The sequence below is a fragment of the Monodon monoceros genome, unplaced genomic scaffold (assembly GCF_005190385.1).
Source record: "Monodon monoceros isolate NGI ecotype Baffin Bay Population unplaced genomic scaffold, NGI_Narwhal_1 Super_Scaffold_6, whole genome shotgun sequence".
Taxonomy (NCBI): Eukaryota; Metazoa; Chordata; class Mammalia; order Artiodactyla; family Monodontidae; genus Monodon; species Monodon monoceros.
Genome location: NW_021703783.1, coordinates 76,526,965 through 76,544,247, shown reverse-complemented (window position 1 = coordinate 76,544,247; position 17,283 = coordinate 76,526,965). Strand labels below are relative to the sequence as shown.

The following is a 17,283-nucleotide window of genomic DNA, read 5'->3' as shown; positions in this document are numbered from 1 at the left end:
ATAAAAATAAAGAGAGAAGTAAATACATTGACCTTTCAAGTTGTCTACTGATAAAAGAAAAAACATGTCTGGACTGAAAGGTAATATCAAAGGTGAAAACTATTTAAATATGTCTAGAGACTATCATAAAGGGATATGATAAGCCAGAATCCTCATTTATTAGCACTATGATACTAAAAACATGACCAAAATGCATAATAAATAAGATTATTAGGGTTAAATAATCATTTAAAAGTGCTTAATAAAGATTAATTCTATGTCAAGCAGTTCACGAAAAAATCAGATAAATAACTGATTCAGAAAAAACTTCTCACATTTTTTCATATCTGAGCACCTTTCAGAGGTTCTGACTATTTTAGCAAAGAATTCATATTTAATAACTAGCTAAGTGGAGAAAAATAAAAAGCAAATACCTTCTATTTCAATATTTATAATGTTTATTAGCATGATGGCCTAATAATAATAAACTATAACAGAAGTCAATATTAAAATAGGGCATTTAATTTTCTATTCATTTTTTAAAAACGTAATATCTAATTGCTAATGGGATTAATTACATAAGCTAGTTGATGGGCTATACACTGAGTACTTTTTTTTTAGAAATTTCATGTAATGTCTGAAACATTTATATTAACATATTTCTATAAAAATAATCCAAAGAAAGTTTAGTATTAGTTGTTTTTTTTAGTTTTTGTTTATTTGTTTATACTGCAGGTTCTTATTAGTCATCAATTTTATACACATCAGTGTATACATGTCAATCCCAATTGCTCAATTCAGCACACCACCATCCCCACCCCACCGCGGTTTTCCCCCCTTGGTGTCCATACGTTTGTTCTCTACATCTCTGTCTCAACTTCTGCCCTGCAAACCAGTTCACCTGTACCGTTTTTCTAGGTTCCACATACATGCGTTAATATACGATATTTGGTTTTCTCCTTCTGACTTACTTCACTCTGTATGACAGTCACAAGATCCATCCACGTCTCAACAAATGACTCAATTTCATTCCTTTTTATGGCTGAGTAATATCCCATTGTATATATGTACCACCTCTTCTTTACGCCCATCTGTTGATGGGCATTTAGGTTGCTTCCATGACCTGGCTATTGCAAATAGTGCTGCAATGAACATTGGGGTGCATGTGTCTTTCTGAATTATGGTTTTCTCTGGGTATATGCCCAGTAGTGGGATGGCTGGATCATATGGTAATTCTATTTTTAGTTTTTTAAGGAACCCCCACTCTGTTCTCCATAGTGGCTGTATCAATTTACATTCCCACTAACAGTGCAAGAGGGTTCCCTTTTCTCCACACCCTCTCCAGTACTTGCTGTTTGTAGATTTTCTGATGATGCCCATTCTAACTGGTGTGAGGTGATACCTCATTGTAGTTTTGATTTGCATTTCTCTAATAATTAGTGATGTTGAGCAGCTTTTCATGTGCTTCTTGGCCATCTGCATGTCTTCTTTGGAGAAATGTCTATTTAAGTCTTCTGCCCATTTTTGGATTGGGTTGTTTGTTTCTTTAATATTGAGCTGCATGAGCTGTTTATATATTTTGGAGATTAATCCTTTGTCCATTGATTTGTTTGCAAATATTTTCTCCCATTCTAAGGGTTGTCGTTTCATCTTGTTTATGGTTTCCTTTGCTATGCAAAAGCTTTTAAGTTTCATTAGGTCCCATTTGTTTATTTTTGTTTTTATTTCCATTACTCTAGGAGGTGGATCAAAAAAGATTTTGCTGTGATTTATGTCAAAGGGTGTTCTACCTATGTTTTCCTCTAACAGTTTTATAGTGTCCGGTCTTACATTTAGGTCTCTAATCCATTTTGAGTTTATTTTTGTGTATGGTGTTAGGGAGTGTTCTAATTTCATTCTTTTACATGTAGCTGCCCAGTTTTCCCAGCACCACTTATTGAAGAGACTGTCTTTTTTCCATTGTATATCTTTGCCTCCTTTGTCATAGATTAGTTGACCATAGGTGCGTGGGTTTATCTCTGGGCTTTCTATCTTGTTCCATTGATCTATGTTTCTGTTTTTGTGCCAGTACCATATTGTCTTGATTACTGTAGCTTTGTAGTATAGTCTGAAGTCAGGGAGTCTGATTCCTCCAGCTCCGTTTTTTTCCCTCAAGGCTGCTTTGGCTATTCGGGGTCTTTTGTGTCTCCATACAAATTTTAAGACGATTTGTTCTATTACGTAAAAAATGCCATTGGTAATTTGATAGGGATTGCATTGAATCTGTAGATTGCTTTGGGTAGTATAGTCATTTTCACAATATTGATTCTTCCAATCCAAGAACATGGTATATCTCTCCATCTGGTTGTATCATCTTTAATTTCTTTCATCAGTGTCTTATAGTTTTCTGCATACAGGTCTTTTGTCTCCCTAGGTAAGTTTATTCCTAGGTATTTTATTCTTTTTGTTGCAATGGTAAATGGGAGTGTTTCCACAATTTCTCTTTCAGATTTTTCATCATTAATGTATAGGAATGCCAGAGATTTCTGTGCATTAATTTTGTATACTGCAACTTTACCATATTCATTGATAAGCTCTAGTAGTTTTCCAGTGGCATTTTTAGGATTCTCTATGTATAGTATCATGTCATCTGCAAACAGTGACAGTTTTACTTCTTCTTTTCCAATTTGAATTCCTCTTGTGTCTTTTTCTTCTCTGATTGCCACGTCTAGGACTTCCAAAACTATGTTGAATAATAGTGGTGAGAGTGGACATCCTTGTCTTGTTCCTGATCTTAGAGGAAATGCTTTCAGTTTTTCACCATTGAGAATGTTTGCTGTGGGTTTCTCAGATATGGCCTTTATTATGTTGAGGTAGGTCCCCTCTATGCCCACTTTCTGGAGAGTTTTTATCATAAATGGGGGTTTAATTTTGTCAAAAGTTTTTTCTGCATCTATTGAGATGACCATATGGTTTTTATTCTTCAATTTATTAATATGGTGTATCACATTGATTAATTTGCATATATTGAAGAATCCTTGCATCCCTGGGATAAACCCCACTTGATCATGGTGTATGATCCTTTTAATATGTTGTTGGATTCTGTTTGCTAGCATTTTGTTGATGATTTTTGCATCTATATTCCTCAGTGATATTGGTCTGTAATTTTTTTTTTTTGTAGTATCTTTGTCTGGTTTTGGTATCAGGGTGATGGTGGCCTCATAGAATGAGTTTGGGAGTGTTCCTTCCTCTGCAATTTTTTGGAAGAGTTTGAGAAGGATGGGTGTTAGCTCTTCTCTAAATATTTGATAGAATGCACCTGTGAAGCCATCTGGTCCTGGGCTTTTGTTTGTTGGAAGATTTTTAATCACAGTTTCAATTTCATTACTTGTGATTGGTCTGTTCACATTTTCTGTTTATTCCTGATTCAGTATTGGAAGGTTATACCTTTCTAAGAATTTGTCCATTTCTTCCAGGTTGTTCATTTTATTGGCATAGAATTGCTTGTAGTAGTCTCTTAGGATGCTTTCTATTTCTGCGGCGTCTGTTGTAACTTCTTTTTCATTTCTAATTTTATTGGAGTCCTCTCCCTCTTTTTCTTGATGAGTCTGGCTAGTGGTTTATCAATTTTGTTTATCTTCTCAAAGAACCAGCTTTTAGTTTTATTGATCTTTGCTATTGTTTTCTTTGTTTCTATTTCATTTATTTCTGCTCTGATCTTTATGATTTCTTTCCTTCTGCTAACTTTGGGTTTTGTTTGTTCTTCTTTCTCTAGTTCCTTTAGGTGTAAGGTTAGATTGTTTACTTGAGATTTTTCTTGTTTCTTGAGGTAGGCTTGTATAGCTATAAACTTCCCTCCTAGAACTGCTTTTGCTGCATCTCATAGGTTTTGGATATCGTGTTTTCATTGTCATTTGTCTCTAGGTATTTTTTGATTTCCTCTTTGATTTCTTCAGTGATCTCTTGCTTATTTAGTAACGTATTGTTTAGCCTCCATGTGTTTGTGTTTTTTACATTTTTTTCCCTGTAATTGATTTCTAATCTCATAGTGTTGTGGTCAGAAAAGATGCTTGATATGATTTCAATTTTCTTAAATTTACTGAGGCTTGATTTGTGACCCAAGATGTGATCTATCCTGGAGAACGTTCCATGCGCACTTGAGAAGAAAGTGTAATCTGCTGTTTTTGGATGGAATGTCCTATAAATATTTTTTATATTTATATTATGAATTTTCTATTCACTTTAAAAAATGTAATATCTAATTGCTAATGGGATTAATTACATAAGCTAGTTGATGGGCTATACACTGAGTACTTTTTATATGTTTGATTTATTGTTTGAAAGGAATGAAACAACAGACCTACCAGAAGCACTCTTGTTTGCCACATCCTATAACCAACAAATCACTTTGCACTAATCAAATATTTGACCTTACGCAGTCTATCACGGTCTAAACATGAATAACTCAGCATTGTGCAGCATTTTAATCATGTTCTTTTTGGTTTGGGGAATTTTTAATGTAATTTGTTTAGCACTTTTGTTTTTCCATCACAAAGCTTCAATAGACTTGACAACATACAGCTTCACAAAGCTGATGAGCATGACATGTAGCAATGATGGTTCTGGAAAGGCATCTACTTCTTTGTGGGGGAAAAGCAGGTTGTATCAAAGTATGGAAAGAGTTTGACTGAAATAGCCTCCTGAGTGATTAAAGGCTCAAAAATGTTATTATAAAAATCAGCCAAGCTTGGAGGTTATTTTTTTTTTAATCCAAAGGCTTTATGCTCGTTTTCTGTCTACGCCAGTGAAACAAACACATGATTAGGTGGCTTGCACCTGTCAGGCAAGTGACAGTGATCTCCAGAGCTGATTATCCTGGGAGAGTGTTACACTAATTATATCCCTCCCCCCCAAAAAAAAAGAGCAGGTGAAACAACTCTTTGATAATATTGCTACCATTCGAAATATCACATGTATCAATATTTACACTGTATTCAAGGTTGTATGTTTGGAGCGTCATCCTTAGGAACTGGATAATGATAGGCTGCCCTTAATACTGAAATATTCAAGCAAAGCTCCTTTCAGGACAGTATTTACGAAATCACACATATTAGTTTCCCAACTCTTATAAAATATTCACAAGAATACATCCATTGAAACTATAGTTCTCAACCTTCCCATTCTCTCTCCCCTACTCCAAAACACCTGAAGTGTCTGGGACATGTGGCAGTAAACCTCAAGGTAGTCTCAGTTCCGAGGATGGGTGAACCAGACTCTGGTGTTAGATGGAAACGATGTGACCCCACTCCACAGTTTCCTGCACTGTGGAGGGCCAGACATCAATGATACATTCCTGGCCTTTCTACCTCCTCTCACTCCTCTCCCTCAAGAGAATTACTTGATTGGTGAATTTGAGAAAAATAATTTTGAATATGCATTATTCTGCTCTCTCTGCTTCGGAGCATACTGTTTGTAGGTAGTGAACAGTCTCTGCTCCTTCATGCAACAGATTTTAAAGGGTTTCTGTCCCCACAGATTTTAAGTAGGCCTGTAACGATCCCTCTCCCTGCCAAAACCCCCAAGCCTGGATTGGTAGAACTGTAAACTTTGCTGATCACGACTAGGGAGACCATTTACCAGTAAATACAAACCATATCCTACAATATCAACTTTGTGATTCATAAAGTTGGATATTTATTAATTTCCACCATGGCTTACTCTTTTATTTCTCAAAGATTTAGAATCTGGGGCAGGAAATGGAGATGCTGAGTATTGGCCATCCCAATACCCCAGAATCCAGAAAGTAATTTGAAAAATCTTCCTATGTGGATTCCAATACACTGCCCTGGGGCCAACTCCATAACCCCAATTGAGGATCACTTCTTTAACTGAATTCTTAAATATTCCTTAGTAGGTCTTTCCACTACTTTTTAAAATCACAGTTTATTCACAGTCACCCTACTCTCTTGTTCCAAAGAATGATTTTTAAAAAAAAGAATTTTATTATCATTTACCCCAAACATAAGGTTACTATAATCCAGTAGGATAAAATGAGAAAAGGTTCCCATTTGGAACAAGCCACATTTTCAGGTCACTTCTCTCGGATAGTTGAAAACAGAAACATGAACGTGTCTGGTATGGGCAAGTCTATAATTATAAAAATTAAAGTACTGTATGGTGAAGTCCAAAGTCAAGACAATTCAAAATAAATGAATGTTTTTTTCCTATTTTAGAAAGAATTCTATGCAAATGACTTGATTTATTCATTTCACAAATACATATTGAAAACTTACGTTATGTCCTCTTCAGTTTTCTAGTATAATCTCAAACTCTGTTATCTCAGAGCTGAACATACCAGCCTTCTCCACATTCTCACCCTCTCGCCTCCACTGTATCTGCTAATGGTGTTACCATGCTCTAATGATCACAGAGGTTCCAAATGATGAAATAAACATTGATCATTCTCTTGTCTTCAATTTCCATCTACACAGGGTCACTAAGCTGTTTTGTTTTGTTTTGTTTTCAATTTTACTGAAGCCATATCTTTTACATTCATCTCTTCCTTTCCATTCCTATGGTCATAAGCTTGGTTACTCCATCAGCTCTTTCTTGGATAACTGCCTTTCGTTTACACTTTGCCAATCAGCCCTACACGCTATTGACAGTAGAAATAACATTTTAATTTTCATATTCTTTCTGCTGTTAACCCTGCCATTTTCTCTTTAAAAGCATCCCTGAAGTGCTGCAATTTTCCTTTGTGCTATAACTCTACCCATCTCTCTCTGCTACCACACCAGAGCTATGCACAGCGACTATGCCTTATCCATTCCCGCTTCCTCTACCAGCTAAAAGTATCTGGCATATTGTTAGTATTCAACATATGCTTGTTGAATATAACAAATTTGAAACAAATCTCTATTTTTACTAAAACTCTGTACTTTTTCTGTGTCTTCCAATTCATCCATTTTGATAGTTTATTTTAAAACTACTATTATTCAAGACCCCAGTAGCTTAAAAAAAAAAACATCATTCATACTCCTCTTTTTATGTCTCTTCAATAGGTAACTTAAAAGAAGTTTCCATATTACATATTTTGGGAAAGCCCATCCAATTTAATAACACTTGCCCCCCTCAAATAAAAAACTTTCAAGCTTTTAACTTTACTTAAAAAACCTTCCCTTTACTATTTATCACAATCATGATTGCAAAAAATACACAGAATGAATTTTTTTTATTACATGTGTAAAACAAAGGTACAGAAATTGGGCATAGATTTAGAAACTCAGTCTAGTTTTCTTATAGGGTGATTATATTGAAATCTGTATAACTTCTTGGCAAAATGACTCCCTGAGAGATACTGTTATGTGTAGGAATATAGAAAATTCTGAGACATTTTGAAGATTTATGAGAGTAGCAGAACAGGACATAAGACAACAGAAAATCCAGGATGTCTGGTTGGCCTCTCTCTGGTAAAACAGAAACAAGCCTTCCCAGGAACTCTGAGGGAACTAGAAACCTTTGTGCCAGCATTGAGGTTAATGTGCTTCTTTCGGAAATATAAGGATGATTCTAAGAAGTCTTACAGAAACATATAACGTTCTGAAACATTACCTTGCTTGATGAGTCATATAAGAATTTTTCTGGAAAAGATGGATTTTCTATGAATTGAAATAGTTCTTTTGGAAATTCATCAATACAAGAAGAAGAATATAGCTGTAAGAATCTTTTAAGGAAAAAACGCATTTCTTTTTGGCGCAAAATCAATCCAGAGTTGAAAAGAGAAGTGAGAAGTGTGTCATCTGGCAAAGACATTCCAGATCCTGGCTTCAGAGATGCTTAAAGAAAAAAAAAAAAACCAAAACACTAATATAAGTCATGTTAGATAACAAAATGGTCTCAATATTGTTGGCCTTTATCATTAACTTTATTCCTGTATATCCCCACCTCCGCTAGTGGCTGCCCATGACCTTCCTCCATTTTTCAAGCTTATACACTAATAGAATTGCTTCTGGCCAAGCTTAGCAATGCAAAATATTCTATCTAGTTGTCTTATTTTGGGTTTTCCCCCAAAAAAACCTTAAAGCAAAAATGTAGGTGCAAGTAATTTATTTGAAAACCAATGTCAAGTGAGAGAACGGGAAAAGTGTGATAGAGAGAAGAAAAGAGCCAATGAGAGTGAGTTATGAAAGGGCTACAGCTATGGACAAGGAGGGCTCAGTCCTGCTGAGGACCTCCTGGAAAAAACATGTAACATTGTTCCATCAATGTTACAACTATCTACCAGTTCCCTACCTCAGGTTACTGCTGAGTGTGTGGAATCCCTGGTACTTCCAGGCTGTCCTGCCTGCATGCTGGGCCATAGTAACTTCTGAGAAAGCCCAAAGCAGAAAGCAGTAAAATGTGGGCGATTGACATGGGAAGCACCCACAGGTGGATCCAGAAGTGAGCTGAGTTGATAAAGGGGAGGGCATCACCAGGGCCTGCTGCGCTGGCTCATGTCCACTTCCTTGACATTGAACTCTTGGCCCCATCAGGATGCACCTTCTACCCAACACCTTTCCGAGTGCTTGTCCATCCCATTGCTAACTCCCAATAACCATGCTGAGCCACCCCGTGACTCGGCCTATTTGCCCTGCTGGCTTCTCCATCACTGGGCGCTGGCATGGTCAACCTGTCTTTTCCAACTGTTTGCCAATAAGCAACACTGAATCACCAATTTTGTGGGCACAGATAAACACATTGTCACAAAAACATAGGAGGAACTGATTTAAAGCAGATTATACAAGTTTTTCTGGATATTCTTTAGATCTTTAAATCAATGATTTAAAAGAAAAAAAACTGAACAAAATCCAAAACTTTGTAGAGTTAAATATCCTATCTTCCCCTTAACATACTGGATACTGGAACACTCTCTCCTTAAAGCCAAAATTTCACCTTGTTCATTTTATAAGCTGTCACATTATGGTCACTCTGATTCTTAACCGTTTTGACCCCCACACCACTTTGGCAGTCTTGGGGGATGCCTCTGGTTGCCTCCTTCTAAGGACGTTTTTAAATACATTGAAATACAGTTCTATCCAAAGGTCCACGTATCTCAGTTTAAGAACCCCTAAAATTTCCATCTTCTGATGAGAGTTCACTCAGAAAGAAGTCAAAAGTATTTTATAATTCTAAATAAGAAATATGACTTAAACAATAAGTTTAAACAATATATTCCTGGAAAGGAATATATTCTTTCTTAACACAGAAAAGGCCTACCTAGCAGTTTGCTCATATTATTAATTCTTTGCAGGTGAATATAATAGCGCAGCAGAAGAATCCATGTAATATCCACTTTAATTGGGGATTTTTCCCCAGTATCTGCATTCTCATATATCTCATCACTAGGGTGAGAGAATGTACAGGCAGCCTGGAAGGCAACTTGGTAGTTATCTGAAAGTAAAAAAAAAAAAAAAAAAAAAAAATTGGAATACAAATACGCTTTCCTTGAAAAATAACCATATGTGAAAAAAGAAAAGGCAAACTCATAAACGAAATACTGACGCTTAGGGCTGCATTCAATTAAAAAAAAATTTATATCACAAAAGACACCAAACACAAAGTTAAATGACAAACCATAGACTGAGAAAAGATATTTAGAATACACAAATTATTTTTTGTCTACTATGTAATCAATAAGAAAAAGTCAGCTAGTTCAACAGAAACATGGGCAAAAAATTTCAACAGGCAACTCATAGAAAAGGAAACCCAAATGGCCAAAATTTTTAGCCTCATTAAAAATCAGATAAATGCAATTTAAAATGAAATACCATTTCACATTCCTCAGGAATTAACAGAAACTAAAATCTCAAAATAATAAATATTGTTAATAATGTGAAGAGACCAGAATTCTCATACAGCACTTGTGAAAGCAAATTCCTGGGCAGGGTCTAATAAAATTTTAAATGCAGATACTCATATATGTGTACCAGGAGTCTTGCAGAAGATACTCATGGCAGCATTGTTTGTATTACCAAAAAATAAGAAAAAGGAAACTTGAATAAATACAGGCATTAATTTGATGGCATTTCAAATGAATTAACTAAATCCATAAGGGAGAAACTATACTCCATGGGACAAATCAGGCACATGCATGTTTATGTATGACCCATGAGCTAAGAATGGTCTTTATATTTTTAAGTGGTTGAAAAAATTTTTAAAATAGTATTTTGTGACATGTGAAAGTTTATGAAATTCAAATGTCAGTGTCCATAACTAAAGCCTTAATGGAATACAGCCATGTTCATTCATTTACATTTTGTCTATGGTTCCTTTCACATTAACACAGCAGAGTTGAATAGCTGCAACAGAGACCACAAAGTGTAAAATATTTACTATTTGGCCCTTTATAAAAACATTTACTGACCCAGACTTTGCTCAAAAAAGATAAAGTGGAGAAGAATACCTAAAGATAATAAAGTAATATAGAGACATCAATAGCCTCCACACGAGAACAACAACCAGTAGAAATCTAATGAAAAAATTTTGCAATACCAATAAAAAGGTAAAATATCCAGAAATAAACCTGACAATAAGTATACAAGATCTATTTAAAGAAAACATTAAAACACTCCTAAGGGACTAATATTTTTTTAAAAGGCATGAACTAAAAAATATAGGACATAAAATATTCTTGGTTAAGATGACTCAATAGAAGAAAAATGTTGTTTCTAAGATAAAATATAAAGGCAATGAAACTCCAATGAAATTATGAGAGAGCTTTTTTAACTAGACAAGCTGCTTCCAAAGTAAAAATAAAAAGCCATAAAACACAAGAAAAACAATTTTGAAAAGAAAGAGTAATGAGTGGGGATTTACTTTAATAGATATTAAATATATTATAAGGCTACAATACTTAAAACTGTGTGGTACTGAAACCTGAATAGACAGATCAATAGGAAATGAGTAAAAAGTACAGAAATAGGGTAGCCATCTGGAAAAACTAAAATTATATCCATTTGTTATTTTTTACATATTCCAAATAGGTTTCCATAAATTAGTAAAAGGGTCCATGGGAGAACTAATTCATAGTCACAGAATAGGGACAAAACCTTTCTAACTATGACATAAATGCAAAACTTATCAAAGAAAAGGTTAATAATGTATACCATTTAGAAATAAAAAGTTTCTTCATGGGACAGAACCACCATAAAGAAGGCTAAATAATAACTGATAATTGAAAAAATATATTTGCAAATAATATCACAGTTAAAGGGTTGATTTCTATAATTAAGAGCTTCTAAAAATTTTTAAAGAAAAGGCAACGGAAAAAAACCAACCCCCCCCCACCCAAAATAAAAAGGGCTTCCCTGGTGGGCCGGTGGTTGAGAGTCTGCCTGCTGATGCAGGGGACACGGGTTCGTGCCCCGGTCTGGGAAGATCCCACATGCCGCAGAGCGGCTGGGCCCGTGAGCCATGGCCGCAGAGCCTGCGCGTCCGGAGCCTGTGTGTCCGGAGCCCGTGCTCCACAACAAAAGAGGCCACAACAGTGAGAGACCCGCGTACCGCAAAAAAAAAAAGAGCAAATCATAGGCAGAAAGTTCACACAAAAGATGCTTAAGCTTAGTCCTAGTGAGAGATGTGTAAAATTTTTTTTTTTACATCTTTATTGGAGTATACTTGCTTTACAATGGTGTGTTAGTTTCTGCTTTATAACAAAGTGAATCAGTTATACATATAAATATGTTCCCATATCTCTTCCCTCTTGCATCTCCCTCCCTCCCACCCTCCCTATCCCACCCCTCTAGGAGGTCACAAAGCACCGAGCTGATCTCCCTGTGCTATGTGGCTGCTTCCCACTAGCTATCTACCTTACGTATGGTAGTGTATATATGTCCATTCCACTCTCTCGCTTTGTCACAGCTTACCCTTACCCCTCCACATATTCTCAAGTCCATTCTCTAGTAGGTCTGTGTCTTTATTCCTGTCTTACCCTTAGGTTCTTCATGACATTTTATTTTCTTAAATTCCATATATATGTGTTAGCATACAGTATTTGTCTCTCTTTCTGACTTACTTTACTCTGTATGACAGACTCTAGGTCCATCCACCACATTACAAATAGCTCAATTTCGTTTCTTTTTATGGCTGAGTAATATTCCATTGTATATATGTGCCACGTCTTCTTTATCCATTCATCCGATGATGGACACTTAGGTTGTTTCCATCTCCGGGCTATTGTAAATAGAGCTGCAATGAACATTGTGGTACATGACTCTTTTTGAATTATGGTTTTCTCAGGGTATATGCCCAGTAGTGGGATTGCTGGGTCATATGGTAGTTCTATTTGTAGTTTTTTAAGGAACCTCCATACTGTTCTCCATAGTGGCTGTACCAATTCACATTTCCACCAGCAGTGCAAGAGTGTTCCCTTTACTCCACACCCTCTCCAGCATTTATAGTTTCTAGATTTTTTGATGATGGCCATTCTGACTGGTGTGAGATGATATCTCATTGTAGTTTTGACTTGCATTTCTCTAATGATTAATGATGTTGAGCATCCTTTCATGTGTTTGTTGGCAATCTGTATATCTTCTTTGGAGAAATGCCTACTTAGGTCTTCTGCCCATTTTTGGATTGGGTTGTTTGTTTTTTTGTTATTGAGCTGCATGGGCTGCTTTTATATTCTGGAGATTAATCCTTTGTCAGTTGCTTCACTGGCAAATGTTTTCTCCCATTCGGAAGGTTATCTTTTCACCTTGTTTATGGTTTCCTTTGGTGTGCAAAAGCTTTTAAGTTTCATTAGGTCCCATTTGTTTATTACTGTTTTCATTTCCATTTCTCTAGGAGGTGGGTCAAAAAGGATCTTGCTGTGATGTATGTCATAGAGTGTTCTGCCTATGTTTTCCTCTAAGAGTTTTATAGTGTCTGGCCTTACTATTAGGTCTTTAATCCATTTTGAGTTTCTTTTTGTGTATGGAGTTGGGGAGTGTTCTAATTTCATTTTTTTACATGTAGCTGTCCAGTTTTCCCAGCACCACTTATTGAAGAGGCTGTCCTTTCTCCACTGTACATTCCTGCCTCCGTTATCAAAGATAAGGTGACCATATGTGCGTGGGTTTATCTCTGGGCTTTCTATCCTGTTCCATTGATCTATATTTCTGTTTTCGTGCCACTACCATACTGCCTTCATTACTGTAGCTTTGTATTATAGTCTGAAGTCCGGGAGCCTAATTCCTCAGGCTCTGTTTTTCGTTCTCAAGATTGCTTTGGCTATTAGGAGTCTTTTGTGTTTCCATACAAATTGTGAAAAAATTTTTTCCAGTTCTGTGAAAAATGCCAGTGGTAGTTTGATAGGGATTGCATTGAATCTGTAGATTGCTTTGAGTAGTAGAGTCATTTTCACAATGTTGACTCTTCCAATCCAAGAACATGGTATATTGCTCCATCTATTTGTATCATCTTTCTTTCAACAGTGTCTTATAAATTTCTGCATACAGGTCTTTTGTCTCCTTAGGTAGGTTTAATCCTAGATATTATATTCTTTTTGTTGCAATGGTAAATGGGAGAGTTTTCTTGATTTCACTTTCAGATTTTTCATCTTTTGTGTATAGGAATGCCAGAGATTTCTGCACATTAATTTTGTATCCTGCTACTTTACCAAATTCATTGATAAGCTCTAGTAGTTTTCTGGTAGCATCTTTAGGATTCTCTGTGTATAGTATCATGTCATCTGCAAACAGTGACAGCTTTACTTCTTCTTTTCCGATTTGGATTCCTTTTATTTCCTTTTCTTCTCTGATTGCTGTGGCTAAAACTTCCAAAACTATGTTGAATAAGAGTTGTGAGAGTGGGCAACCTTGTCTTGTTCCTGATCTTAAAGGAAATGCTTTCACTCTTTCACCATTGAGGATGATGTTGGCTGTGGGTTTGTCATATATGGCCTTTATTATGTTGAGGAAAGTTCCCTCTGTGCCTACTTTCTGCAGGGTTTTTATCATAAATGGGTGTTGAATTTTGTCAAAAGCGTTCTCTGCATCTATTGAGATGATCATATGGTTTTTCTCCTTCAATTTATTAATATGGTATATCACGTTGATTGATTTCCGTATATTGAAGAATCCTTGCATTCCTGGAATAAACCCCACTTGAGCATGGTGTATGTTCCTTTTAATGTGCTGTTGGATTCTGTTTGCTAGTATTTTGTTGAGGATTTTTGCATCTATGTTCATCAGTGATATTAGCCTGTAGTTTTCTTTCTTTGTGATATCCTTGTCTGGTTTTGGTATCAAGGTGATGGTGGCCTCGTAGAATGAGTTTGGGAGTGTTCCTCCCTCTGCTATATTTTGGAAGAGCTTGAGAAGGATAGGTGTTAGCTCTTCTCCAAATGTTTGATAGAGTTCGCCTGTGAAGCCATCTGGTCCTGGGCTTTTGCTTGTTGGAAGATTTTTAATCACAGTTTCAATTTCAGTGCTTGTGACTGGTCTGTTCACATTTTCTATTTCTTTCTGATTCAGTCTTGGCAGTTGTGCATTTCTAAGAATTTGTCCATTTTTTCCAGGTTGTCCATTTTATTGGCATAGAGTTGCTTGTAGTAATCTCTCATGATGTTTTGTATTTCTGCAGTGTCAGTTGTGACTTCTCCTTTTTCATTTCTAATTCTATTGATTTGAGTCTTCTCCCTTTTTTTCATGAAGAGTCTGGCTAATGGTTTATCAATTTTTTTTTATCTTCTCAAAGAACCAGCTTTTAGTTTTATTGATCTTTGCTATCATTTCCTTCATTTCTTTTTCATTTATTTCTGATCTGATTTTTATGATTTCTTTCCCTCTGCTAATTTCGGGTGTTTTTTGTTCTACTTTCTCTAATTGCTTTATGTGCAAGGTTAGGTTGTTTATTCGAGATGTTTCCTGTTTCTTAAGATAGGATACTATTGCTATAAACTTCCCTCTTAGAACTGCTTTTGCTGCATCCTATAGGCTTTGGGTCGTCGTGTCTCCATTGTCATTTGTTTCTAGGTATTTTTTGATTTCCTCTTTGATTTCTTCAGTGATCACTTCGTTATTAAGTAGTGTATTGTTTAGCCTCCGTGTGTTTGTATTTTTTACAGATCTTTTCCTGTAATTGATATCTAGTCTCATAGCATTGTGGTAAGAAAAGATACTTGATACAATTTCAATTTTCTTAAATTTACCAAGGCTTGATTTGTGACCCAAGATATGATCTATCCTGGAGAATGTTCCATGAGCACTTGGGAAAAATGTGTATTCTGTTGTTTTTGGATGGAATGTCCTATAAATATCAATTAAGTCCATCTTGTTTAATGTATCATTTAAAGCTTGTGTTTCCTTATTTATTTTCATTTTGGATGATCTGTCCATTGGTGAAAATAGGGTGTTAAAGTCCCCTACTGTGAATGTGTTACTGTCGATTTCCCCTTTTATGGCTGTTAGTATTTGCCTTATGTATTGAGGTGCTTCTATGCTGGGTGCATAAATATTTACAATTGTTATATCTTCTTCTTGGATCGATCCCTTGATCATTATGTAGTGTCCTTCTTTGTCTCTTCTAATAGTCTTTATTTTAAAATCTATTTTGTCTGATATGAAAATTGCTACTCCAGCTTTCTTTTGGTTTCCATTTGCATGGAATACCTTTTTCCATCCCCTTACTTTCAGTCTGTATGTGTCTCTAGGTCTGAAGCAGGTCTCTTGTAGACAGCATATATATGGGTCTTGTTTTTGTATCCATTCAGCCAATCTGTGTCTTTTGGTGGGAGCATTTAGTCCATTTACATTTAAGGTAATTATCGATATGTATGTTCCTATTCCCATTTTCTTAATTGTTTTGGGTTCGTTATTGTAGGTCTTTTCCTTCTCTTGTGTTTCTCGCCTAGATAAGTTCCTTTAGCATTTGTTGTAAAGCTGGTTTGTTGGTGCTGAACTCTCTCAGCTTTTGCTTGTCTGTAAAGGTTTTAATTTCTCCATCAAATCTCAATGAGATCATTGCTGGGTAGAGTAATCTTGGTTGCAGGTTTTTCTCCTTCATCACTTTAAATATGTCCTGCCAGTCCCTTCTGGCTTGCAGAGTTTCTGCTGAAAGATCAGCTGTTAGCCTTATGGGGATGCCCTTCTGTGTAATTTGCTGTTTTTCCCTTGCTGCTTTTAATATGTTTTCTTTGTATTTAATTTTTGATAGTTTGATTAATATGTGTCTTGGCGTATTTCTCCTTGGACTTATCCTGTATGGGACTCTCTGTGCTTCCTGGACTTGATTAACTATTTCCTTTCCCATATTAGGGAAGTTTTCAACTATAATCTCTTCAACTATTTCCTCAGTCCCTTTCTTTTTCTCTTCTTCTTCTTGAACCCCTATAATTCGAATGTTGGTGCATTTAATGTTGTCCCAGAGGTCTCTGAGACTGTCCTCAGTTCTTTTCATTCTTTTTTCTTTATTCTGCTCTGAAGTAGTTATTTCCACTATTTTATCTTCCAGGTCTCAAATCCGTTCTTCTGTGTCAGTTATTCTTCTATTGATCCCATCGGAGTATTTTTAATTTCACTTATTGTGTTGTTCATCATTGCTTGTTTCATCTTTAGTTCTTCTAGGTCCTTGTTAAATGTTTCTTGCATTTTCTCTATTCTGTTTCCAAGATTTTGGATCATCTTTACTATCATTATTCTGAATTCTTTTTCAGGTAGACTGCCTATTTCCTCTTCATTTGTTAGGTCTGGTGGGTTTTTATCTTGCTCCTTCATCTGCTGTGTGTTTTTCTGTCTTCTCATTTTGCTTATCTTACTGTGTTTGGGGTCTCCTTTTTGTAGGATGCAGGTTCGTAGTTCCCGTTGTTTTTGGTGTCTCTCCCCAGTGGCTAAAGTTGGTTCAGTGGGTTGTGTAGGCTTCCTGGTGGAGGGGACTAGTGCATGTGCTCTGGTGGATGAGGCTGGATCTTGTCTTTCTGGTGGGCAGGTCCACGTCTGGTGGTGTGTTTTGGGGTGTCTGTGGACTTATTATGATTTTGGGCAGCCTCTCTGCTAATGGGTGAGGTTGTGTTCCTGTCTTGCTAGTTGTTTGGCATAGGATGTCCAGCACTGTAGCTTACTGGTCGTTGAGTGAAGCTGGGTGCTGGTGTTGAGATGGAGATCTCTGGGAGATTTTCACCGTTTGATATTATGTGGAGCTGGGAGCTCTCTTGTGGACCAGTGTCCTGAAGTTGGCTCTCCCACCTCAGTGGCACAGCACTGACTCCTGGCTGCAGCACCAAGAGCCTTTCATCCACATGGCTCAGAATAAAAGGGAAAAGGAAGGAAGGAAGGAAGGAAGGAAGGAAGGAAGGAAGGAAGGAAG

General features: G+C 36.3%; 1 protein-coding gene across 1 annotated transcript in view; it reads right to left on the bottom strand.

The window, feature by feature from the left end:
* CFAP54 (cilia and flagella associated protein 54) overlaps positions 1–17,283 on the bottom strand; it is a 295,719-nt gene that overhangs the window by 49,079 nt on the left and 229,357 nt on the right. Inside the window, exons 62-63 of the mRNA XM_029206275.1 lie at positions 9,217–9,390; positions 7,570–7,793 (exon numbers count right to left, since the gene is read on the bottom strand). Coding sequence (XP_029062108.1) covers positions 7,570–7,793; positions 9,217–9,390 — 398 coding nt within the window. The remainder of the gene's footprint in view (positions 1–7,569; positions 7,794–9,216; positions 9,391–17,283) is intronic.